Source organism: Nycticebus coucang, chromosome X (genome assembly GCF_027406575.1).
Source record: "Nycticebus coucang isolate mNycCou1 chromosome X, mNycCou1.pri, whole genome shotgun sequence".
NCBI lineage: Eukaryota > Metazoa > Chordata > Mammalia > Primates > Lorisidae > Nycticebus > Nycticebus coucang.
Genome location: NC_069804.1, coordinates 166,113,667 through 166,138,841, shown reverse-complemented (window position 1 = coordinate 166,138,841; position 25,175 = coordinate 166,113,667). Strand labels below are relative to the sequence as shown.

General features: G+C 40.7%; 1 protein-coding gene across 6 annotated transcripts in view; it reads left to right on the top strand.

Annotated features, from left to right (window-relative positions):
* ARHGEF6 (Rac/Cdc42 guanine nucleotide exchange factor 6) overlaps positions 1-25,175 on the top strand; it is a 126,856-nt gene that overhangs the window by 20,522 nt on the left and 81,159 nt on the right. For 5 of the 6 annotated variants that reach the window (XM_053579909.1, XM_053579911.1, XM_053579910.1 and 2 more), the window contains 3 exons: positions 8,072-8,156; positions 10,564-10,688; positions 12,550-12,751. In XM_053579909.1, coding sequence (XP_053435884.1) covers positions 8,072-8,156; positions 10,564-10,688; positions 12,550-12,751 — 412 coding nt within the window. Of the gene's footprint in view, positions 1-7,913; positions 7,940-8,071; positions 8,157-10,563; positions 10,689-12,549; positions 12,752-25,175 lie in introns of those variants that run through there. The other variant, XM_053579913.1, reaches the window with a different exon arrangement.

The following is a 25,175-nucleotide window of genomic DNA, read 5'->3' as shown; positions in this document are numbered from 1 at the left end:
AACCAGTTGTTCTCCTTTGCTCTTCTCTCTTTTTAATCCTGCGACTGGCCCCACCAAGCTGCTTATATTATCCCTCATTCATTCCCCTCTTTCCTGAACACTTAGTACTCAACCAAAGATAAATCTGTGTCTTGGAGAAAGTGGGTTTTCCCCTAAAGGAGTGGTAATGAGGAAGAGAGGAAGTCATAAGGTGTGATACGGTGGTGCCGAGGCCGCCATCTAAAAGTCGATTTGGTGACTGTTAAATGAAATTGAACAGGGAGGGGTTAAGCTCAGATCTTGGTTTCTATCATAGGAACTCTCTGGAGCTGAGCTTCCTGGCTCTGGATTCTATGAGGTTCAAGTAATTTAGGGAGTCCATAGTAGTTATGTAAAGTGACTCTATAGAAAGCCGCAAAGACAAAAATCATAGAGAGTTAAAGCTGTCCCTGATCACAGTCCAAATGCCACTATGCAGTGGCAGCAAGATAGAGCCAGAATTTATAAATAGGTCATTTCAAAGTGACATTTTGAAAAATCATCTTGTAAACAGGTAGTAAGTAATTTAGGCTACGATACTCCAGACTCTCTTTGTTGGGATTCTGTAATACCCTCCACATTTCTAATTGTAGTTTGGCTTACCACGTAGATTTCTCTACTGGAAGAGAGCCCTCTGGGTATAAAAGGGGAGTATCTAGTCCTCTTAGTGATTTGCTCTTTTTTTTTTTTTTAGTAAAAATTAAGAAATTGGCATTTGGGCGGCACCTGTGGCTCAGTCAGTAAGGCGCCGGCCCCATATGCCGAGGGTGGCGGGTTCAAACCCAGCCCCGGCCAAACTGCAACCAAAGAATAGCCGGGCGTTGTGGCGGGCGCCTGTAGTCCCAGCTACTCGGGAGGCTGAGGCAAGAGAATCGCTTAAGCCCAGGAGTTGGAGGTTGCTGTGAGCTGTGTGAGGCCACGGCACTCTGCCTAGGGCCATAAAGTGAGACTCTGTCTCTACAAAAAAAAAAAAAAAAAAAAAAAAAAAAAGAAATTGGCATTTAGGTTTATGCACTGGCCTTTTGTGAGCTTGGCTAAATGTGAGTTCATTCTCAAGAGCCCCCAAAATTGAAGACCAGATTCTGAACCATGAGGACCTGCCAAGATGCTGCCTTTGAAAGCTTCTGTTCAGACAATGGACCAGCAGGCCCCTCACTGAGCTTGTTTGGTCAAAGCTGCCTCTCACTTTCCAGATGGGAAGTGAAGCCTCAGAAAAGTGGTATTGCTTTCCTAAGGTCCTCACAACTGCCCGGCAGTGACAAAGCTGGGATAGGAGTGAAGATCTTGTGGCCCCCACCATTAGTACTCTTTTCAATGTACTGCATGTTGTTACAGCTACAGGCACAAGTTAGATCTTGTTCCCTAAATTGCTGAAATGGAGAAAAATGGAGGAAATAAAAATAGAGTAGACAGGGTTTGCTTTCTTAAATTTGCTCCATATCAAATAAGAACAGATATTATTTAAAACCAGGCAGAGTACAAATGCCATCCACTATATTCTAGTAAGTGGCATGCCAGTGGGTAATGAGTCCAATTTCTGAGCTAAGAGCATTATTTGTTGCTGACTTTGTGACTGCTTTTAGTAGGAGCTATGTGCAAGCATTCCAGATCACGTTCGCAGAGCCAGGAGCAGTGGCACCCAGCGAAATATGACTAAGCAGCTCAGATTTGCTTGCTCTGTTGTACTATGTAATGACATTTCCCCCAAAGTTCAGGGGTTAACAGAGGCAGTGTGCTCAGCTGTGAGAATTAGACAATGTGATCCAAGACGAGTTAAATTAATTTAAGATTTTGCTCAATAAGAGCAATAAGAACAAGGAAGGGCTAGAATGTTCCCAAGTATTTGGAATGGTTTATTTTTAGTGGGCTTGAAACATAAGGTATATGTCCCTGCAGTCCCACTGAATCACTTGCCTTTTCAGTTGATTGAACTTTCGAACTATTGAGTGATGGAGCCTATTGTGATCACTTCTAACCCTAAATTAATTTTAAATGGAAGTTGACTGGGTGTTACTGAAGCCCCGTAACATTAAAGACTAATAGTTCTGAACCAGAATAGGGCATGACTTCTTTTCTTAACCAATACATGGGTGGACTGTTGTGACTGCTTAACTCAGGTGGTGAGAGCACGATGCCAAGGAAATCAAGAGGTTGAATGTCCTTATACAAGGCCCAGATGGTTTAGCTTGGGTCTGTAACCACAGGCTGGACTAATACCTCACAAATAGGGACTGCAGCTCACAGGGTAGAACTGGTTAAATAAATAGGAGCTTATTGAAGAACTTTCTCACTTCTGGCAAATGTGGCCAAGTGCCTGCTGAGTCAGGCTGCCCCTTCACATAGGAAAGACAGCACAGGAATCAGGCAGGGCTCTTGTGGAGACAATCTTGTCATATGGGAGATTTTCTCTTTCCTCCAATTCATTGAATTAGTCATTTTAGAGGTTGCAACAAACTCATTGCAGATGGTACAGATACTACTTGTATTGCCAGTAGCAAGGGCTTTCTTTGAGTACGCAAACTCATGGGTTGCTTTTTCATTTTTTTCTGTCTCATGAAGACATAAAGTGTGCATGCAGGGCCGCGGGGCCCCTCAGAGCACCTTCTTGTGTGTTTTTATTGGTTCCATCACTTTCCTCCTCTGTGACTTCACCACTCTGAGTCCTACTTTACTCATCTATGAAACGGGGAAAATAATTGTACTCATGTAGCAGTCATGCTGGGAGAATCCAATGCAAAAAAAAACTATATTTGTATCATAGTCTGTTCAGGCTGCTATAACAAAATACCATAAACTGAGTGTCTCATAAACAACAGAAATGTATGTATTTTTCATGGTTCTGGAGGCTGGGAAGTCCAAGATCAAGGCACCAGCAGATTTAGTGTCTGGTGAGGTCCTGCTTACTGTGTCCTCACCTGGTGGAAAAGGCAAGGCAGCTCTCTGGAGCCTCTTTTATAAGGTCCCTGATCCCATTCATGAGAGCTTTGCCTTCATGGCCTAATCACTTCCCAATAGCCTCACCTCCAAATACCAACACATTGGTGATTAGGTTTAAACATGAATTTGGGAAGGACACGACCACTCAGACCATAGCATATACAATCTCTAAGCATGATGTCAGGCACATAGCAGTAAATCAGTAAATGGTCGTTATAAGATTAGTCAGAAATGGAACAAGGGGCTGGAGGAGTGTCTTCCCATGTACTTCCTTGCTTTTGTCAGTTTAGGGAAAGTGTCATAAGATAGCATACATGTTGAAACTGAGACCTACTCCAAAAAGTTCTAGTTATACAGCCTCAAAAATATTAACTTTTGTGCAGTTTATACTGGCAGATCCCCAATAGTTCAGAATTAACACCTAGTGTTTAGTGGTTAAAATAGGTTTTGCTGTCATTGTGGATATCTGGAATGGGAAAATGTGGGGAACATTTAAAAATTAAATGTCTGGGGGTGGCGCCTGTGGCTCAGTCGGTAAGGAGCCAGCCCCATATACCGAGGGTGGCGGGTTCAAACCCAGCCCCGGCCAAACTGCAACCAAAAAATAGCCGGGCGTTGTGGCGGGTGCCTGTAGTCCCAGCTACTTGGGAAGCTGAGGCAAGAGAATCGCTTAAGCCCAGGAGTCGGAGGTTGCTGTGAGCTGTGTGAGGCCACGGCACTCTACCGAGGGCCATAAAGTGAGACTCTGTCTCTACAAAAAAAAAAAAAAAAAAAATTAAATGTCTGGACTTATTACATCTGCTGATGTAGGAATGGATCTTAGGTTGGCTATAGGTAAATACTTAAAAAAATCTTTAATGATGTTTACCTTTTGTCTCTCCTACTGTTTACTTGGAGGAGAGTAAATTTTTTGTCCTTATTAACCCTTGCTTCATCTAATTGCGTGGTACCTTGAAACCATCTAGCAATAATCTAAGAAGTTGTACTTTTTTTCTTGTCTGAGTCCCAGTAATAGTGGTAAGATAAATGGAGGAAGGAAATCTTACTGCTCTTCTGAACTTTACAGATCCAACTGGAACTAACTGGCTTATTTCTGGACCAAAATAGGTATAAAGAAAATTCAGCTAATCTGGGAGTCAGGCATGTACCAGAGACAGTAGTGAGGCTTGTACAAGGTACTAGAAGATCAGTATCATCACGAATGTCAAGATTTGACTTTGAGTTTAAAACATTTCGTTAAAAATGACTTTGGAAAATTACATACAGCATAGATGTGCAAATTTGCATTACTTTTTAACATGTTTCAGTGCTTTGCAGACAGAAAGGGGAATTGGATCTCCAGTCCACGTATAAGTGAGTGGAATTCATCCTAGGCAAACGGCTTGTACTCTAATCTACTTTCCCTTGTTCTTCTCACACTCTCTCCACATTGGGGATTTTCCGTTGTTTGCTCCTAATTAGACTCCAGAGCCCTAGTCTTTTTCTACATCATCATCATCATCATCGCTAAATTTGGCTTCACACTTCTCATTTCCACTAAGTTATAAATGACTGATAATGACTTAAAGTGTTGTGCTCCCTCCAAATAATATTTCCATTTTCTTAAGAGACCTATCTCAAGTCCTCTATGGAAGAAATTCTGGGGTAGAATGTTCAATATTATTCAGTTTGGGGCTTAGGAGGGTGTAGTGTGCTGGAGAGTGTTTGTGGTCATATTGGATCTTCCAGCTACTCTGAAATAATCTTTAGGCATTGCCTTTCCTACGAGTTCCCAGAGGTCTCTTCCACTTCTTTCCTGTATAGTTCCTAGTGCTACAGAATAGGCTTGTAGTAAGAAGGACAGCATCTATTGATAGATAAACTCAAGTATATATATTTTTTGTTTTTCAAAAAGGAATTGTGTGTAGTCCAGGAAACCTCCCTCAAGCAGATGCAATGACCCTTGTTGATCCACATTTCATTTTCTGATCAGTTTATTTGTTTTCAAATTTAGCCGAATGCCAGTTCAAGTGAATAATACTGGTGCTGCCATAAGGTAGTCAACACCCTTGATAAGGAACACCTAAAAACAAAAAGGGAAAGTTTTTTTAATCATAGCTTTTGTCCTCAGGCCTTATTCTGCTAATATTTAACTTCTGCTTATTATTTTAGACTCCATCTATCTCTACCATACCTACCAAATACATGTTCACATGCTCAAACATATGTACACTATCATCATGAATTATAAACTCCCATTAAGAATTAGGAACTTGGGCGGTGCCTGTGGCTCAGTGGGTAGGGCACCAGCCCCATATACCAAGGGTGGCGGGTTTGAACTGGGCCCTGGCCAAACTGAAACAAAAAATAGCCGGGCGTTGTGGCAGGCGCCTGTAGTCCCAATTACTCGGGAGGCTAAGGCAAGAGAATCGCCTAAGCCCAAGAGTTGGAGGTTGCTGTGAGCTGTGATGCCATGGTACTCTACCCAGGGCAACAAAGTGAGACTCTGTCTCTAAAAAAAAAAAAAAAAAAAAGAATTATGAACTAAAATCAAGTGAATTTCTTGTTTTGCTATCATTTTGGCACAGACACCATTAATACTTTCCCCCTTGATCAGTTCTAAGGGGCTTCATTAAGTCTGGAATCGCCAGGATACGAGAAACTCTCTAGAGTCTATTTTGTGTTGTCCACCCAAAGTTTGACAAACTTAAACAAAACTCCTGTCAATTTATTCCTGGAAAATTTTGAATTTTATATTGTAGCATTTTGAAATACATTTTGATTATAGTATTATTAATTCTTTAGTAATATTAATGTTACTTTTACTAATAGTATGTTAATATCTCATTTTTAGATACAGTTGGCCTCTTCAGTCATTTTAAGTCCGAATGCAAAACATTGATTGATTAAATGAATAGTAGAGTTGTGAATCCCAGAATCGGCAGAGTTGTGTAGACTCACATGTGCACGTAACTATTTAGACCCCTCCAAGTTTGTAAAAATGGGTATTATATATTTTCATTCTAGAAACAGATTCTAGGTATTCAAGAATATGTACAAAAAGAAAATAAAAACTTGTCTTGATGTGGCTCTCAGGAAATGTGCAGATTTAAAATGGAACAAATGGTTCTGCTGCCTATTGGGAAGACAGACCCTTCAAAATCCTAGGTCCATTACCAATCATGCCCCATATGAAAAGGTACATTTTATTCCCACCACCACATTTGGGGAAAAATGATACAATCTGTTTTCTTTAAGATATTTCTAGACATCTTGAAGTGAAATGTTTTTAGAAGGGCCATTTCCATCCAGAAGGTGAGCATCTGGTTACCTAGATATGTACATCTACACTGTTGGCTCTAAATTAATAGATTGTGCCTGTGCTTTAGAAATCTTCTAGCCCAAATATGGATATTTGAGACTAGAAGTCTTGATACATTTTATTTTTATTTTTGAGATAGTGTCTAATGTTGCCCTAGGTAGAGTGCCATGGCATCACAGCTCACAGCAACCTCAAACTCTTGGGCTTAAGTGATTCTCTTGCCTCAACCTCCCAAGTAGCTGGGACTAAGGTGCTAGCCACAACACCTGGCTATTTTTTGGTTGTAGTTGTCGTTGGTTAGCAGGCCCGGGCCAGGTTCGAACCTGGCCAGTGCCCTAACCACTGACCTACGGGCGCCAAGACTCGATACATTTTAATATGTTGACTACATTTTAAAGTTAACAGTTAAATAGTATTTAAAACAACTGATAGGTGTCTTCACTAGTGATAATAGCATTATCAGAATGATAGTCAAGTCCCTGTATGGTGGCTCACACCTATAATCCCAGCACTCTGGAAGGCTGAGGTGGGTGGATCACCTGAGCTCACAGGTTCGAGATCAGCTCTGAGCCAGAGCAAGACCTCACCTCTAAAAATAGCCAGGCATGTGGTGGGCACCTATAGTCCCAGCTACTTGGGTGGCTGAGGCAAGAGAATTGCTTGAGGCCAAGATTTGAGGTTGCTGTGAGCTAGGACCCCATGACCCTCTACCAAGGGTGAGACTCTGTCTCAAAAAAAAAAAAAGAATAGTCAAGACTGGCAAAATGGGCCAGGCACAGTGGCTCTTGCCTGTAATCCTAGCACTCTGGGAGGCTAAGGTGGGTAGATTGCCCGAGTGCAGGAGTTTGAGACCAGACTGAGCAAGAGTGAGACCCCATTTCTACTAAAAATAGAAAAGAAAAAAACTAGCATGGTCTCATGATGGGTGCCTTGTAGTCCCAAGCTCTTAGTCTTGAGCCCAAGATTCTGAAGTTTCTGAGAGCTGTGATGCCATGGCACTCTACCCAGGGCGACAGAGTGAGACTCTTTAAAGAAAAAAAAAAAGACTGGCAAAGTGAAATGTGGTATTTATTTAATGTGCTACTGCTGAGAGTTGAGTAGTATCAGGAGGTCCAGAGGTTGTATTTTGAAAATCACCTAAGCCCAAAAGAACCCAGAGGATCAGGCAAGCCAAGGTTGAAATCCATGAAGATGAGTTGAGACGGGTAAGATAAAGCCGCAGAAGCCAGGAACCGAGGCTGAGAACAAAAGGCAGGCCTGGGTAGAAAGTTTGAGCAACATGGAGTCAGGATTCCTGGCAGTAGGGATCCAGTGGGCAGCAGCAAGGAGGAAGGGGAGAAGAGAGAAAAGTACTTCTGACCGGCCCTAACTGGATACAGCTTATAAACTGTAAAGATGAAAGTGTGTCAAAAAGGCTCCACCTCCTTTTTTTATGGACTGCTGAGGCCACTCTGTAGGTGATGGGCATTAATTGTAACCCATGCATGTGAGCTTCCTGTAACTGGCTGAGAGCATTGATACGCTCAGGTCAGCAGTGCGGGTCTGAGCATGCCCTGTGCATTTCCTGGTGGGCGCTGCCTTCTTAGTTTGGCTCTCATTTCCCATTACTGCCTCGCTATGACTCACTGATGGCCCGCCACATGTCATTAGGCGGTTCAGCTGCTGCTCTCATTTCTCCCAAAGGTATACTGAGGTTTGCGTCTTGGCTTTTACATTTTCTCTCCTGAGAGCTGGAGGAAGTGACCCTTTGATAGTTTTGTTTGTTGAGTGGAATATTTACAGTGTCTTTACAGTTTCAATTTTCCTTTCTTGTAGGTATTTAATCCTGATGACCTTTATTCAGGGGTCAATTTCTCCAAGGTTCTGAGTACTCTTTTAGCTGTCAACAAAGCAACAGAAGGTAAGCAGAGCTTGTGATTTATGAGTTCTGGTTGATATTTTTGCACCCTGATGTTTCCGATTACCCTAGGAGCCGTCTATGCCCAGGATTGTTCGATTGGTGCAAGTTTCTCCCCTGACCCCCAAATAAAGCCCAACGAGTGTCAAATATTTTAATTTTTCAAGGGTTAGGATTTAGAAATACTTATCACAAATGTATCCTAATGCCGTGAATATATAACAATAAGAACCAAGAAGCAATTTTATTCAAAGCTCTCGAATAGCCAACTGAGTGTAACAAGACAGAAAATAAAAAGGAAAAGATCAGTTCCCTTTTTCATAAAGTTTACAAAATACAGTTGTCACTTCCCTTTTCCCACTAGAGACATTATTTTTTCACTGTTTTCCATATGTCTTTGTCCATATAAAGGAGTTACTCAGTAACCTCTATGAAACCTTGGGTTCATAGAGAGTGAAGAACATCTAATATGTTCATATTTAAATGTTTAACACTCATCACAACAGAGGTATTAAATATAAATCTAGTAAGTGCGAAAAAAATGATGAGAAACAGGGTATGACTTTACTCCTTCCATGATACAGTATTTTACCAGCAGCTGAGTAGTACTAATCACAGAATGCTTTTTTTTTTTTTGAGACAGAGTCTCACTATGTTGCCCTCGGTACAGTGCTGTGGCATCATAGCTTGCAATAACCTCAAACTCCTGGGCTCAAGTGATTCTCTTGCCTCAGCCTCCCGAGTAACTGAGACTACAGGCACTTGCTGCAACGCCCGGCTACTTTTAGAGAAAGAGCCTCACTCTTGCTCAGGCTGGTCTTGAACTCCTTGAGCTCAAGCGGTCCACCCATCTCAGCCTCCCAAAGTGCTAGGATTACAGGTGTGAGCCACTGCACCTGGCCTACAGTTAGAATGCTTTGAGCTCTTACCCTAAGGATAGGTATTATTATTATTGGGTCCATATTACAGATAAGGAAAGTCAGGCCCACAGTTGCCCAACTAGAAAGTAAGTGGCTGAGCTGGGATTCAGACCCAAATCTGACTGACTCCAGAGCCCTTATGTCCAAACATGGGTCTTGCTGCTCAAACTATTGGAGATGCAACTGGCTGTGTACCCAGCACTGCCAGGTGCTACAAAAGAAGTGCAAGATACGGTCCCGCCCTTGAGAAAATTACTGTCTATTTAGGGACTCAACTTACCCACGTGAAACAATTACAGAACAAGAGCAGACAATATAATCAAGTGCCAAATAGGATGGAGCATCTAGGAAGCTATCAAGTAATTATAGTTTTAGTCAAAAGAGCTGTATATAATAGCAATACATGTAAAAATACTTCTCCAAAGTTGTTCTTTTGCTATTTGGGAAAAAAAAAATGTTTTTGAGCTATTACAAGGCGTATAGCAGAAAGTACAGCTAATTCAAGCAACTATATTTAACACACATGACAACTCTCCAGTTCTAGGCAGGGAGGATCGTGTAATGCTAACATTATGCCACACAAATTATACGTTCCTTTGCCAAACTCTGCTAGCAAGTTTTACAGTATCTTCCCTTGCCACAGATATTTATAAAAATACAAGGAGGTGAAAGTTAAAACCCACAGCCTCAAGGAAATTACTTGGATACTGAGCTTGTCGCCTAGGGAATGTTTGGGCTTTAGACTTTTGCAGTTTATATCTTTTAAAAATAAATGGAGAGGAAAAGAACCCTTATTTGAATTGTCAAGAAGCCAACTTCTCTCTTTTGTACACTCTTAGCGTACTGAAAACATCCTGCTCAGCTCTGGCCTGGTCACATTTCATAAGATTTCAAGGAAGAGAAGACTAATGAGTTTGATTTAAAAGAATAAATTATTCTAGTATCGAGGTTGCATCTTTTCCAGATGCACGCTTTCTCTCATCTTCACTCTCTACCCCTCCGCACGCACACCAGGGAGATGCAGCTTTATATATGCCACACGTATTGTTACATGTGAGCAGGAAAAGCACCATTGAGTTATGGGCCAAAAAACAAAGAGAGAAATTTGAAATATTTCAAAGTAATAAGAGCCACAAACAGCTGTTTGGTACCCGATATAGTTCTGCCTTGGCTCACAGGGCAAGCTATTGCAACTGGTTCAGGAGGGAAGAGTTGTAGGGAATGGGTTTAGAGAAAATGTGGTTCTGTCGCTGTTTTTCATTCTACTGGAGAGCAATGGCCAGTAAGGTTAAGAATGTGAAGTTGGTCACCAAAAAGGGATGAGGTGGGGAGGGGGGTGGGGGCTGAAATACACTTGGCCTAATGATAACAGAATTGCAGCCAGGATGCCTTACTTAGATAATGTCCCATGAGACATAAAGTTATGTTGTAGATGTCTTTTCTGCCCCATGTGGTTGGTTCCCTTACCATGCCTTTTCCTCTTTTCACAGATCAGCTATCAGAAAGACCATGTGGACGTTCCTCTTCTCTTAGTGCTGCTAATAGTTCTCAGACAAACCCACAGGGAGCAATTTCTAGGGCCGCTTCAGGGCTGCACAGGCAGTCAAAGGCAGTGGTAAGTATAGTCTCCGATTCCCCCTGTCTGTTTCAAAATCCATAAAATTAGATCAACATCCTAGTTGCATCTCCTTATATGGGGAGACAGCCATTGTGTTTGTCTTGGATGTCACGGGAAAACTGGTTAGAAACTGAGCACCAATTCAGGCTGGCCCAATGGAACAAATCAAAGGCATGTGGACGGGAGAGTCCAAAACAATTTTAAAAATGTGGGTTGAAGCCTAAGCTCCATCTCTTACTAGAAATGGGCGAGTCACTTAACTGAGAATGCTACACAAATGTAAGTCATTATGGTGACTCCCTGATGGCAGTCTGCTGTGGATTTTCCTTATCTGTTGTTTTATTACAAGCACTAAATGGTGCCTGGTGCATAGTAGGCAATGAATAATTATCAATTACTATCCTCATGGTTGTCATTTTAATTTTTTCCTCTTTGCATTCCTATTCAGAAAGATCCAACTTGAAATATCAGTCTATGACGAACTTCTATATTGGGATGTCCCAGTTGTCTTTGCATTTGGTCTTATTAGGAGCTTTTATTTTGGAGGAAACACCCTAGCTTCTGCTTATTGGGTGGAACCTTTATTCCCTGTCAAAAGCTACCCACTTGCAGTAAGCCATCATGAACTATTACTTCCAAAGCACTTAAATGGATGGTTCTTTACCTCTTTGAGATTACAGATGCCTTCAAGAGGCTCTATGTCCCTGGGACCCTCCCTAATTGTATGCAGCATCCCACATAGTTGAACTCATTTGGGCAAAGATTCATTGCACTTATCAGATTCTTAAAGGGATGTGTAACCCTCCAAAGCCCAATTCATACGTAACAGGTTAAGAACTCCTGACTTACCAAAAAAACCAAAAAAAAAAAAAAAAAAAACAGAACTCCTGACTTAGGTAGCTATGGAGTATTTGATCTTTGCATATATATAAGCCTAAGCCAAATTAAATCCTCCTTAGTAATTGTAAGATAAAAGGCAGATTTTATGAGAGTAGGTGTATGTTGGGTAGTGGCAGGGTGGAATAGTTTATCACTCTACTTTGTTACCTGGCTCAGTTGAACAGATATCTGTAGATGGTTGATGGAGGGAAACGGAAATAAAAGCTATGATGCCCTTTAAAATACACATTTTCACAAGTGCAAAACTTTGCATACAGTTTTGAGGGTTTTGTTAATCTCTCCTGAGACCCGTTTATGGATTCCTAATCTTACTAGCTACTGCTAATCTGCAGGACACTGCTTGTCAAGCCCTAACAAGGCTGGATAAGCCTACGTGCTGGCGTCTGAAAATTGTTTATTCACTTTCAAGGCCTACTGTCATAGATAAGTGGGGGGAATTGGACTCCATGGTACCAGTCAAGGACCCAGGCCCTCTCTGTACCCAGCAAAATGCTGACTAATTATAAATTTAGTCTAAAGTAAAAATGCTTTGAAGATATGACCACTTTTAAAATAGAAAAATATTGTGTAACTTTGTAACTTATGAAAAGGAATCTGTTTAACATATAATAATTGATAACATTGCTAATGTTTATTTTTAGTATGAAAATAAAAGTGACAAGGGGAAAGAGGAAGGCAAAACATCTCTTTGAGGAGATATCCCCACTGTTCTCCACAATCACTGGCTTTTCTGTAAATAAAAGTGAAACTGTTTATCTCTCATCTGCTTTCCATCGATTGGCTTAGGTGACAGGTGGACACGGACTCCTTGGTCCAGCAACACTAAGGTAAAAACTCAGGAACAAGTTAGAACTAGGATTGTATTCTCGGTTACCCCACGTTATTTACCTAAATCCATATCATTTCTACTACTCCTTCATTGACATGAGGATAATCTGGTGTGGATTTTGTTTTCTAGGAGATGACAGAAAATGGAAGTCACCAGTTGATAGTAAAAGCAAGATTCAACTTTAAGCAGACTAATGAAGACGAGCTGTCAGTCTGTAAAGGGGACATCATTTATGTCACTCGAGTTGAAGAAGGAGGCTGGTGGGAAGGCACATTAAATGGGAAAACAGGCTGGTTCCCTAGTAATTATGTCCGAGAAATTAAATCCAGTGGTAAGTGAAGCTTCTAAAAGCTGTTTGAATGTGACTTGTACTTGTACTTGTACTTTCTTGGTGTTCTTGCTAAAAATCTTGTAGTTTTAATTGGTTAAGCGAAACTGTTTATACTTGTATGTGCATGTCAAAAATAAGACTAGAACAGAACTGGGAAAAATCTGTGATTAGATATTTTGAAACAAAGTTGTATTTAGATTACATAGAGGCAGCAAAAAGCTAAAAAAGCAAAGGAATTCAAAGCTCAGACAACTGTTCCATGTTAACTATTTCCCTTTATGTCTACTAATTCTAGCTCGCATAATATAGTACATGGTCCTTCCTGCTACTCTAGAAGTCACCACGGCAGAATACAATAATACGAGAGGCTGGGTGCTAACTTCCTTTTTTAGCCTTAAGTCCTTTAAGTACAATTAAGACTAAATGCCTGAGAGATGTGTGGAGAGATACAATCATAGGACTGAGGGAAGCTGTCTGGCCTCTTTGATTCTGAACAAGATTGCCCTCATTGCATACTGCTGGGCTGCTTTCCCTTTTTCTGCAACCATATCCAGAGAATGTAATCTAATTGCCTTTCAGTAGTCTTTCTTAAGAGAGTTTTTTTCTGGTAGTTCACTTGCCCATTATTATTGAAGAAGGTAGGCTCTGCTTCTATTACAAAAGCAAAAACAAAACAAACCTTTATACATAAAAATATGTTGCAATATAGATAAAACAGTAGTCAGTCATTCACACTATTACATCCATCCTTTCCTCCCCCCCTCCCTTCCTTCCTTTTCTTTCTTTCTTGACAGACTCTCACTCTGACGCCCTGGGTAGAGTACCGCAGCATCACAGCTCACAGCAACCTCAAACTCTTAGGCTCAAGTGATCCTCTTGCCTCAGCCTCCTGAGTAGCTGGGACTACAGGTGCCTGCCACAACCCCCAACCAATTTTTCTAGTTTTAGTAGAGATGGGGGTCTCACTCTCTCTCAGGCTGATCTCCAGTTCCTGAGCTCAAGCAATCCTCCTGCCTTGGCCTCCCAGAGGGCTAGGATTACAGTAATGAGCCACTGCACCTGGCTTATTATGTCTCTCTCTCTCTCTTTTTGCAGTTTTTGGCTGGGGCCAGTTTTGTACCCACCACCTCCAGTATATGGGGCCGGTGCCCTACTCCTTACAGCCACAGGCGCCGGCCCCATACATCTCTTCATTTTTCAAAAACATTTACACCAGGGCTCCTTTGAATGTTTAGCTCCTCAATGCTTTGTTGATGTCTTCATTGCTGCTTAATGCCTCAGATTGATACAATCAAGCAATCAATTAATTAAATTATAGGCACCCTGTGAATAAAATAAAACATTATAAAAACAATTGACCCTTGACCAATGGGGGGTTAAGGGTGCTGACCCCTTGCACAGTCGAAAATCCTTGTATAACTTTCGACTCCCCAAACTTAACTACTGATAGTCTACTGTTGATCAGAAGCTTCACTGATAACATCAGGTTGATTAACGCATATTTTGTATGTTATATGTATTATATACTATATTCTTGCAATAAGCTGGAGAAAAGAAAATGTTATTAAGAAAACCATAAGGAAGTTGGGTGTGGTGGCTCACACCTGTAATCCTAGCACTCTGAGAGGCCGTGATAGGTGGATGGTTTGAATTCAGGAGTTAGAGACTAGCCTGAGCAAAAGCAAGACCCCATGTCTAAAAATAGCCAGGTGTTGTGGCAGGCATCTGTAGTCCCAGCTACTCAGGGGGCTGAGGACTCAACAAAGTGAGATTCTGTGTAAAAAAAAAAAATCATAAGGAAGAGAAAATATGAGTATTCATTAAGTGGAAGTGGATCGTCATAAAGGTCATCCTGTTGTATTCATGTTGAGCAGGGGAAGGAGGAGAAGGAAGATGAGGGGTTGGTCTTGCTGTCTCAGGGGTGGCAGAGGTAAAGAAAATCTGTTTATAAATGGACCCGTGCAGTGCAAACTCCTGTTGGTCAAGGGTCAACTGTACAATGTAGATAATACCACCTCTTCTTCCCTTTGCTCCCTTCCCCTGATAACCACTGTTGGCAGCTTTTCCTTAAAACATTTAAAATACTATTCAGCCATTAAAAAAAATGGAGACTTTACATCCTTCGTATTAACCTGGATGGAAGTGGAAGACATTATTCTTAGTAAAGCATCACAAGAATGGAGAAGCATGAATCCTATGTACTCAATTTTGATATGAGGACAATTAATGACAATTAAGGTTATGGGGGAGAAGCAGAAAGAGGGACGGAGGGAGTGGGGTGGGGCCTTGGTGTGTGTCACACTTTATTGGGGGCAAGACATGATTGCAAAAGGGACTTTACCTAACAATTGCAATCAGTATAACCTGGCTTATTGTACCCTCAATGAATCCCCAACAATAAAAAAAAAAAAAGGAAAAAAAAAATAAAATTTAGTTTGCACACTTTTCTGTGCTCTGTTGGGTTAAAAGGGGTCATCTCCTTGAATGGAATATATTTACTAACAGATTTATGTTTGTGGAGAGTTCTCAGCATTTTTAATACTGGGAATCAAGAAATTTCTTTTAAACCCTAAAGTATTTTCATAGGTCTTGCCTTGAATTTTCTTGCTTTTGATGATTTTCACAGATCATTTTTAGCCCTTACTACATTGAATTGATGTAATTTGGTTGTCGGGATCCCTAAATGGTTTTTCAGATTCATTCTAATGTCATTCCCTGATTCAGTGTCTTCATGTGCAAAAGTAAAAAGAACAGCTCTTGTGGCCTTGTTTGGGAACTCCCAGCATTTTTGAGGTGACATGGGGAATGGACAGTGTGTCCTCACTTTCACAGCCCTCACTGTAATGTTCCTCACCATTTGCCCTGTAGAGCAGTCTGGCCATTCCCTATGGACTGCTCCAGGCTGTTTGTCCTAGTCTCTCCACCCTTCCCTTTAAATTTCTCCTATATTTTCATCGGTTTAGGACTCCATTTACGACTCACATAGCAAGCTCCAGCTCTGATTTAAAAACTTAAGTAACCCTTAGAAGCATCTAACCCAACTGTCAGGGATAGGTCTGGGCTGCTTGGGCCAGGAAGCCTAATAGTCAGGGAAGAACATCTCTTATGGCTTCCTAACTGGCATCCCTGCTCCTGTCCTTGTCATTCTTGTACTCTAATCTAGACTAGGAAGCAAGAGTGATTGTTTGAAAATGCAACTTAGGGAATAGCCCCCCCATCTCAAAAAGAGTAAAGGCCAAGGTTACCACAATAGCCTATAAGATCCTCTAAGATCTGCCCTCCCATTTCTTCTCTGGCTTCCTTTCTGACTACAGTCCTTTGGCTTCCTCTCCCCATGCTGATTCCACTTCGGCCACACCCACCTCTTGGCCGTCTGTGTCAGACAGGCTCTTGCCACGCTTGCTGTCCTTCTGTCTGGAACACTCCTTCCACCTATCATCATGGCTGGTTTTCTCACCCCCTTTGGGTCCACTCACTTGTTTATTTCAGGGGGGAAGGTTCCCTGGTCACCCAGGAGAAAATTGAACCCTATCCTCACTGGCTGTAATTCCTCTTCCCTACTTGATTTTTGTGCTTATCATGTCTTTCCATCAAAAGTACTTTATATTTCCTTATTTATTTCATTTCCTATCTGTATGTTACCATTAGAATGTAAATACCACAGGCAAAAGCATTTTTTCTATTTTGCTTATACTCAGTAAATATTTGCAAAATAAATGAATATTGTGGGGCAGGTAATTAAATTCTGTTCATCTTATTCATTGAATGCCTCCTGGGCACTCCAGGAGTCTATAACAATCTATACCTGATTGACTCTGTCCCCCAGAGCCTTACATATAGTCTAGTGGTCAGGAGAGTGTTGTACACAACCAACTGTAATGGTATAAATCAGAGTAAGTAACACAGACAAAGGACCAGGTAAGATGTTATTAGAGCAGTGAAGACACAACTTGATTAACAATAATCTAATAGGGGGAAGCACTTGAATTTGGTCTTGGTGAGTGGAAGAAACTTCTCACAGGTAGAAGAAAGTTAAAGGGAGTTTGTAAGTTAAAGCACAGAAGTAAGGAATCATGGAGTGGGTGGTGGGGTGATTTCAACTGAGAATCAAGTGTATGAAGAGAAGGAGTAGAACCTTGAGCTGGAGCTACATTAAGGGGGACATTAATGTCAAGTGTTAAGCAGGCAATAATGTGGTTTAGGAATATTCTTCTAGTGGTGGTGTGGGGGATGAATTGCAGGCAGGTGGTGAGGTTAATCAATGAGGATGCAGGGAAACCAATAGAGTCTACTGTTGAGGTCTAGGCAATACAGATAGTGGGGCAGACTATTCTGGTGGTAGTAGGGAGGAAGTAGATGGATGCAGTAGTTTCAGTCAAAGTAAAATCAGAAGACTTGCTTAGTTATGAGGATAAGGGAAGAGGTGAAGATAACTCCCAATCTTGGCATTGGGCTTGATGGTGAGGTCCTTAAGAGCATGCGCTGTTGTCCACCTACCCAGCCAGTAAAGGTTTATTTTTCATGTTTAGGGTATCAGTCTCTGTCCTGGGCACTGGTGCAGCAGAGACGCATAGGACATGACTCTGGCTTTCATGGTGCTCATATTCTATGGGGGAAGACATCATTAGAACGGTATGACAGGTTTGGTGACAGGCTTGGTGACAGAGCTAACTATAAGGTGCTGTGGGGAAGAGTGAGGAGAAAAGGGGAATCTAACTCATCTTGGCAAGGAGGTCAAGGGGGACTCATTCATCTTTGTACACATTTCTGTCTCCATAGTGCCTAACATGGGGCTTCAGATATAAGAAATGTTTGACATGTGCCGAACTCCATTAATAGAGAAGATAGGAAGAGGGGTGTGTGTGTGTGTGTGTATTAGGAGGGATTGCTGAAGATGATGAATTATTCTGAACTTGTTGAATAGAGGTGCAGTGAGTCATAGGTCTGAAGATCTCCAGCAAAATATAGGAAAGAGATAAGAGCCGGAGATGACAGCAGAAGATAGTGGATGATGAAGTGTAAATGTCTAGGCGATTATCAATGTTTGGAGGCAGAGAATGCATCACGGCTGATGAGGTTAGAGGAGGCTTCATGGAAGATATAGATAGGGCTTGAGTCGAATACTGAAAAGACAGCTGTAGACAGGCCCAGAAGAGCGGCAAGGACAATCTAAGGCACAGTGACTGGTCAGGGAAAACAAAACCCACGAAGGTACTGTGGTAGGACCGAGCGGAGTGAGCTTGGGGGACAGCCAGAGAGCTTAGCTTGGTGTAATAAAAATGTCTTGTTGGGAGAGCTGGTGCTCCATAAGGCTGTGTTGACTTGAATTCTTAACCAGCCCAATTTTTGCTGCCTCCACAATGTAGTGAGTAAGCCACACTAGGATGCCACCAAAGGACATTATCAGTTCAATGGTGTGTGTTATATTTGATCTAAAAAATGTTTATCACTTTTTAATTTTTTTGAGACAGGGGCTCACTATGTCACCCTCGGTAGAGTGCTATGGCATCATAGCTCACAGCAACCTCCAACTCTTGAGCTCAAGCGATCTCTTGCCTCAGCCTTCCAAGTAGCTGGGACTACAGGTGCCCTCCACAATGCCCAGCTATTTTTAGAAATGAGGTCTCACTCTAGCTCAGGCTGGTCTTGAACCTGTGAGCTCAGGCAGTCCACCTGCCTCAGCCTCCCAGAGTACTGGGATTACAGGCATGAGCCACCGCACCCGGCACTTTTTAATTTTTTTCAATAAACTTCATACTGATGAGAAAGCTTAGGAGAGATTTGTCTTTAAGGAGTTTAAAAAAAAAGCATAGATGAAATGCATATTTCATAGAAACGAAAGCTCCAACTTGGAGTTTTAGCCTCACCGTGATACAGCCATTTACGAAGTTGAATCAGGCATGAAGTGAAGAAATGCAGTGATCTCTGTCTGCTTCCTATTGGGTCTCACTTGTGGTCCCTGGAATGTCAGTGATTCTGACAAATTCATACAGGCAGCCTGCAGGAGGGGGACTGTTGGGCCTGATACTACACATCCTTTTGTCATGCCTTAAGATGAAACAAAGCAAGCCCTGAGATGCACAGGCTCTCCGGACCTCACCCCACAGACTGCTGTGCTGTGGGAATGCTGTGCTGTGCATAGTTTTCTTCCCTTGAGCCTGTCATTGACAAGAGCACTTCGTGCTCTGGTAAATTGCCCTTGGGGAGTGGCATTTTAAGTTTTGGATTCCAGTGTAGCTCTCATCTAGAGATAATTATGGCCAAAGCTCTGGGGACAACTTCTTCCTGCTCTTTGAGAGGAGGCTGATTTGAGAGGAAATATAGCATAAAGAACCACCTACCTACTACCATAAAAAGTTCAGAAATAGAATATTTGAGTATAAAATGCACACACACACAACTCTCCTTCCAACATGAGCTTGAAGCTCAAGGTAGAGTAGGTTTTTTGTGACCATGATGATCAAAACCTCTCTCCAAAGGTGATGGAACCCAGGATTGGTGACATCGTGAAGCCATTATTACCCGGTCTGCTTGCCTACCTCTGGGTTTCTTATTACATGAGAAAAGTAAACCATATTTTGAGCTAAAATGTTTTTTTGCAAAGATCTTACTTGATGGAAAATACATGTATTAATAACTCAATCATTTATATAAGCTACAGAAGATATATTAAGGGCTTTTGCGCCTTTATTTCATTTAACTCAGATACATTATAAATAAGAAAATTAGCCACTTACACAATTTTCAGTTCTCTTTTTAAAATCAGGAGTAACCTGTAAGTTAACTTGTTATTTATACATCAAAGTAACTTCTGTTAATACGTTGGTAACATAGTAACTTATATCATTTTTATTTTTGTCTTTGCTCTACTTTCTAGAATGGTTAAGGGTTTTGTTAGGACTTTGAATTAAAAATTCCCTGGCAAAACTTTTAAGGCAAGAATATATTGAGGCAAGTATGATTGGAACAGATATTTTAAGCAAATCCTATTTTCCCAAACTGATTCCATTAAGAGGTCATTAAATCCTTCTTCTAAAAGTTCTTATGATTAGCAGGTAAACGTAGATATCAAATGAGGGGATTAGGTACATGGTTAATTAATTTTGTATTAAGGCAGATTAAGAAAGCCCTCTTCCTGCTTATTATAAACCAAAGCCAGGATTGAACTTTATATTTAGACTTCCTGTTTTAGTCCCTTGAGTGTATCACATAGATGTTTCAAGTCCAAAAAAACTATTTGTCATTAGATTTCTTTTTGTCCTATCGTCACCAACAGGCAATAGTAATCTGTACACCAGCAAGGCAGGTGAAAATTAATTGGAACAAAAAGAAAAGAAAGGATTGAAAATTAATTGGAACAAAAAGAATGTTGATTGGAAAGGGGCTTTTACATCAGGAAAGTTTCTTATACCTGTGTTTCTGTGACACTGTTGTTTGGTTATATTTTGCCAAACAATCCCACATGAATTCTTCACTATATTGACTAATTTTTCCCCCACTGGTTGAATTGAATTGACCAATCTTTTCATTGCCTTAGAGTACCACCTAAATGGTTTATGTTTTCATGTTAGTTCTGGTTAGGTCACTTTGAAACACCCCCAGGTGCTGAACTTGTCTCCTCTGAACCTCCGTATATTTAGTTCTTCGCTGCATGTCACTGAGTATGGGTTTCAGAGAGAACTTTGCATGGCAGGAACAAGCCGTGGTAGGAGTGGGAGTGGGAGGGAAAGGAGGAACAAGAGGCAAGAAAGGGTCACTGAGGTCATATTGTTGGTGTTTTTCTCTTTGGATTCCCTCTTGAATTTTTTATGGGGCTAGTCACTTGGAAGGGCTACATTTTTTAGACTGTCCAAGTTTCTCTTTCCAAATCTGCCTTCCTTCTTTTCTTTGTGTTAATCCCCCATCCTATACCAAGCCCACAGGGAGAGCTAGAACTTCTAATGCTGTGCTTAATTAACAGTGGTGAGAACATACCTTGTCTTCTCCCTGATTTTAGAGGGAAAGCATTTAGCATTCAGCATTTAGTGTTTTATCATTATGTAAGAAGCTAGCTGCAGATTTTTTGTAGATGCTCTATTGAATTGAAGAAGTTCTTCTTTTTTCTCATTTTTTTTTTTTTTTACTTGAATGGGTGTTGAATTTTGTCAAGTACTTTTTCTAGATGAATTTATATTGTCATGTGATTTTTCTTTTCAGACTGTTAAAATCATGGGTTACATTGATGGATTTTTGAATATTTAACCAACTTGCATCCCTGGAATGAATCCCATGGGGTACAATTATTTTAGAATATTGCTGAATTGTATTTGCTCATATTTTGTTAAGGTTCTTTTGCATCTATATTCACGAGATTTGGTGGTCTGAAGTTTCAAGTTTTGTGTTGTCATCCTTGTGTGGTTTTAGTGTCAGTGTAATAGTGGTGTCATAAAATGACCTCTCCTCTTTTATTTTCTATAAGAAATTGTGTAGAATTGGTATTGCATCTTCCCTTAAACACTTGATAGAATTCTCTAGCGAAAGCATAATCTCCATATGGGGCTGAAGATTATTTTTCAGAGTTTTAAATTGACATATTCAATTTCCTTAATAGTTATAAGATTGTTCAAATGATCTGTTTCATATTGGGTGAGTTGTGTTCGTTTTTGTTTTGGGGGGAATTGTTTTTTTCCCACATCTCTTTGTCAAATTTATGTGTGTAGAGTCATTTTTAATATTCACTTACTATCTCCTTGGTATCTCCAGAGCCTGGAGTGACGTTCCCTGTTTCATTCATGGTAGTCATCATTAATGTCTTCTGTCTTTTTGTCTATGTCGGTCTCACTAGAAGGTTGACAACTTTATTGATCTCTTCAAAGCACCATCTCTTTTTGCATTATGTTCAGCCATTCAGGAATCTCCAAGGCAGCTACTTCTCTTTTAAATTCATGTTTCTCCACTGTTCTTTTGTACTCTGCATACTGAACACTTTCAGTTGCCATTCCCCATTCCTGTGGCCTTTCCATTCCTCTTCTGCATCTTGGCAAGCACTCCATCACTGTGTACCCTTCCTTTTGACCTTGCTTTTGAAAGGTGATCACATCTTGCTGGTATTTCGAGAAAGTCTCATTTTTATAAAGATTGGTTTACATCATAATTACACAAAACAACTATGAATTCTAACTAGAACCATTATAGCTACCTTGTAGAAAACTTGCCTAATAAAACTTAAAAGAATTTGGCAGCTATCGATTTTTTTTTCTTTTTTTTTTTGTGATTTTTGGCCAGGGCTGGGTTTGAACCCACCACCTCCGGCATGTGGGACCGGCGCCCTGCTCCTTGAGCCACAGGCGCCACCCCAATTTTTTTTTTTTTTAAAGACAGAGTCTCCCTTTTATCTCCCTCGGTAGAGTGCCGTGGTGTTACAGCTCACAGCAATCTCCAGCTCTTGGGCTTAGGCGATTCTCTTGCCTCAGCCTCCGGAGTAGCTGGGACTACAGGTGCCCACCACAACGCCCACTATTTTTTTTTTGTTGTTGTTGCAGTTTGGCCGGGGCCAGGTTTGAACCCACCACCCTCCGTATACAGGGCTGGCGCCCTACTATCAATTTTGAGTATGTCAAAGAGTGCAACACTGTGGTGTGCTGCAAAGAACACTAAGGTTGGCAATATGACACTTGGGGTCAGGTCCCAGCTCTGCCATTTGCAATCTCATGTAACAGGCAAGGTGACCCTGCATTGGTCAGGTTTGCTCAGTAAAGCCTTGTGAACCACAGGTGGATCCAAGTGGATCTTGAAGGAGCATAAAGCTTCTAGAAACTGGTCATACCCCACTTGTCATTCCGGGGAATAATAGAGTTGGCCTTCATTGTTGTCTTTTTGCCTTATTTCTACTCTTCCCAGCCTGGCTTAGATGGGAAATTTACTGTCACAAAAACAGAATTGCTGGCTTGGCACCCGTAGCACCATTTGAACCTGGCCCAGGCCAGCTAAACAACTGCAACAAAAAAATAACCAGGCGTTGTGGTGTGTGCCTGTAGTCCCAGCTTATGTGGGAGGCTGAGGCAAGAGAATCACTTAAGCCCAAGAGTTTGGGGTTGCTGTGAGCTGTGACGCCACAGTATTCTCTTGAGGATGACATAGTGGGACTCTGTCTCAAAATAAATAAATAAATAAATAAATAAATAAATAAATATAAATTCCTTCTGTGCCAGTCATAAGTTAAAAGAAAAAAAAGAACAGAATTGCTTTGGGCATTACCATTTTTACAGCTGTGCTTTCTAGAATCCTCTGTGCTAGAAATCTTTTCTCTGCCTGTGTGAATTATAGCTCTCCTCTGGGGCCAGATTAAGTACTCCTTCCTAGTTAGGTCTTCTCTAGCCTTCTCAGATAAGACTGGTGGGCCCTCTGAACTCTGTAGGAACCCTTGCCCATGCCATCCGTTCAGTGGCTTTATCTTTGGACATCATATTGGTTAGGTCACAGGGGTCCTCAAACTTTTTAAACAGAGGGCCAGTTCATTGTCCCTCAGACCATTGAAGGGCCAGACTATAGTTAAAAAAAAAAAACAAAAAACTATGAACAAATTCCTATGCCCACTGCACAGATCTTATTTTGAAGTAAAAAAACAAATATAATCACACCGCCGCATGTGGCCCGTGGGCTGTAGTTTGAGGACCCCTGGTAGGAGCATGGGCTCCTCCTATCAAGACACACCTGGACTTTGATCTTGGCTTTGTCATTTCCTAGCTGCATAAACTTAGGCAACTGAGTTTGCCTCCCTGGACATTAGTGGATGCCTCTTTAAAATGAGAAGACAATCTCTGCCAGTTAGGGTTGTGGTAAAGATTAAATAGAATATCTTAAAAGCTTTTATTGTTGTTGTTGCAGTTTGACCAGGGCTGGGTTTGAACCCACCACCCTCGGCATATGGGGCCGGCGCCCTACTCACTGAGCCACAGGCGCCGCCCCTCTTAAAAGCTTTTAAATGTGATATAAACTTTAAGGATATTTTTAATACAACATAATTAAAAATCAGGGTTAAGTAGGAAAATATTCATGAAATAATATTATAATAGAAGAATTACAAAATTGTAAGTAAAGTAAGAAAGATCCAAATGTGTGTGTATGTGTATGTTCACAAACACACGTGAAAAGAGAGGGAAGACATACTTCAAAATGTGCTCTGGATGATGGTTAGCTCTGGGTGATAGAATAATTTTCTATATTTTGAATTTTTAAGACAGGATTGTCATAGATTTGTAATTGGAAAATATTATTTAAAAGGGAAAATCAAGGCCTGATGATTATTCCTTTTTTACTTAATTTTTATTAAATCATAACTGTATACATTTATGGGGTACAATGTGGTGATTTGGTATGCTATGTGGAATGCTTAAATCAAACTAATTGACATGATTAGTGATATCACCTCACTTACTTATTTTTGTGGAACAACATTTATAATATACTCTTCGTTGTTTTGAAATGTACCCTCTAATTTGATATTTATATTCTCCTATACTTCAGAAAAGTCTTAAGTAACATAAAATATAGTAAGATAAAATTACAATATAAAACCAAATAAATCAAAGGAGAAAATACAAGTAGAAAAGATCCTATGTAGTGACACTGTTACACATTTGTTGTGATGGTCTTATATTTTTATTAAGTGTATTATTTTTACATTTAAATAAAAATTTCAGATTAATGTGAGGGTACAATCAACTAGGTTATGATGTTTGCATTTGTTAGGTAGTCCTGCACTCAAGAGGGGGACCACACACCCTCACATTGTGCCCACTAAGTGGGAGCACACCAAAACCCTCCCTACTCCCCTCTTGCCCCAACTTGAATTGAATTGGATCAAGTGTGTTTTTAAAAGAATGGATGTCCTAGAATTTCCTTTAGTCACAACTTTAATAGGGAAGATTAACTTTGTAAAAGAAAGGCAGGATTTTAAAACAAAATGAGATAATGGCAAAATGATACCTAAAAGAAAGAAGAATTTTCTGCTAGTTTTCAGCAAGTTAAAGATTCTGATTATTTTCTTTTTACCTCTGTAGACAGCGCCAAGAAAGCCACTGTTGATATTATCTATATTATATTATGCTTGTATGGTAAGTTGCAAGTTAGAAGCACAGATACTCCTCAACTAATGATGGGGTTACATCCTAATAAACCTATCATAAATTAAAAATGTCATAAGTCAAAAATGCATTAACATAACTCACCTCCTGATCATCATACCTTAGCCTAGCTTACCTTAAAGGTGCTCAGAACCCTTACAGTAGTAGCCTACACTTGGGCAAAATCGTCTAGCACAAAGCCTATTTATTTTATAATAAAGTGTTGGCTATCTCTAGTACATACCCCGTTTTCCTGAAAATAAGACATCCTCCGAAAATAAGACCTACTTACAGGAAAGATAAGACGTCCCCTGAAAATA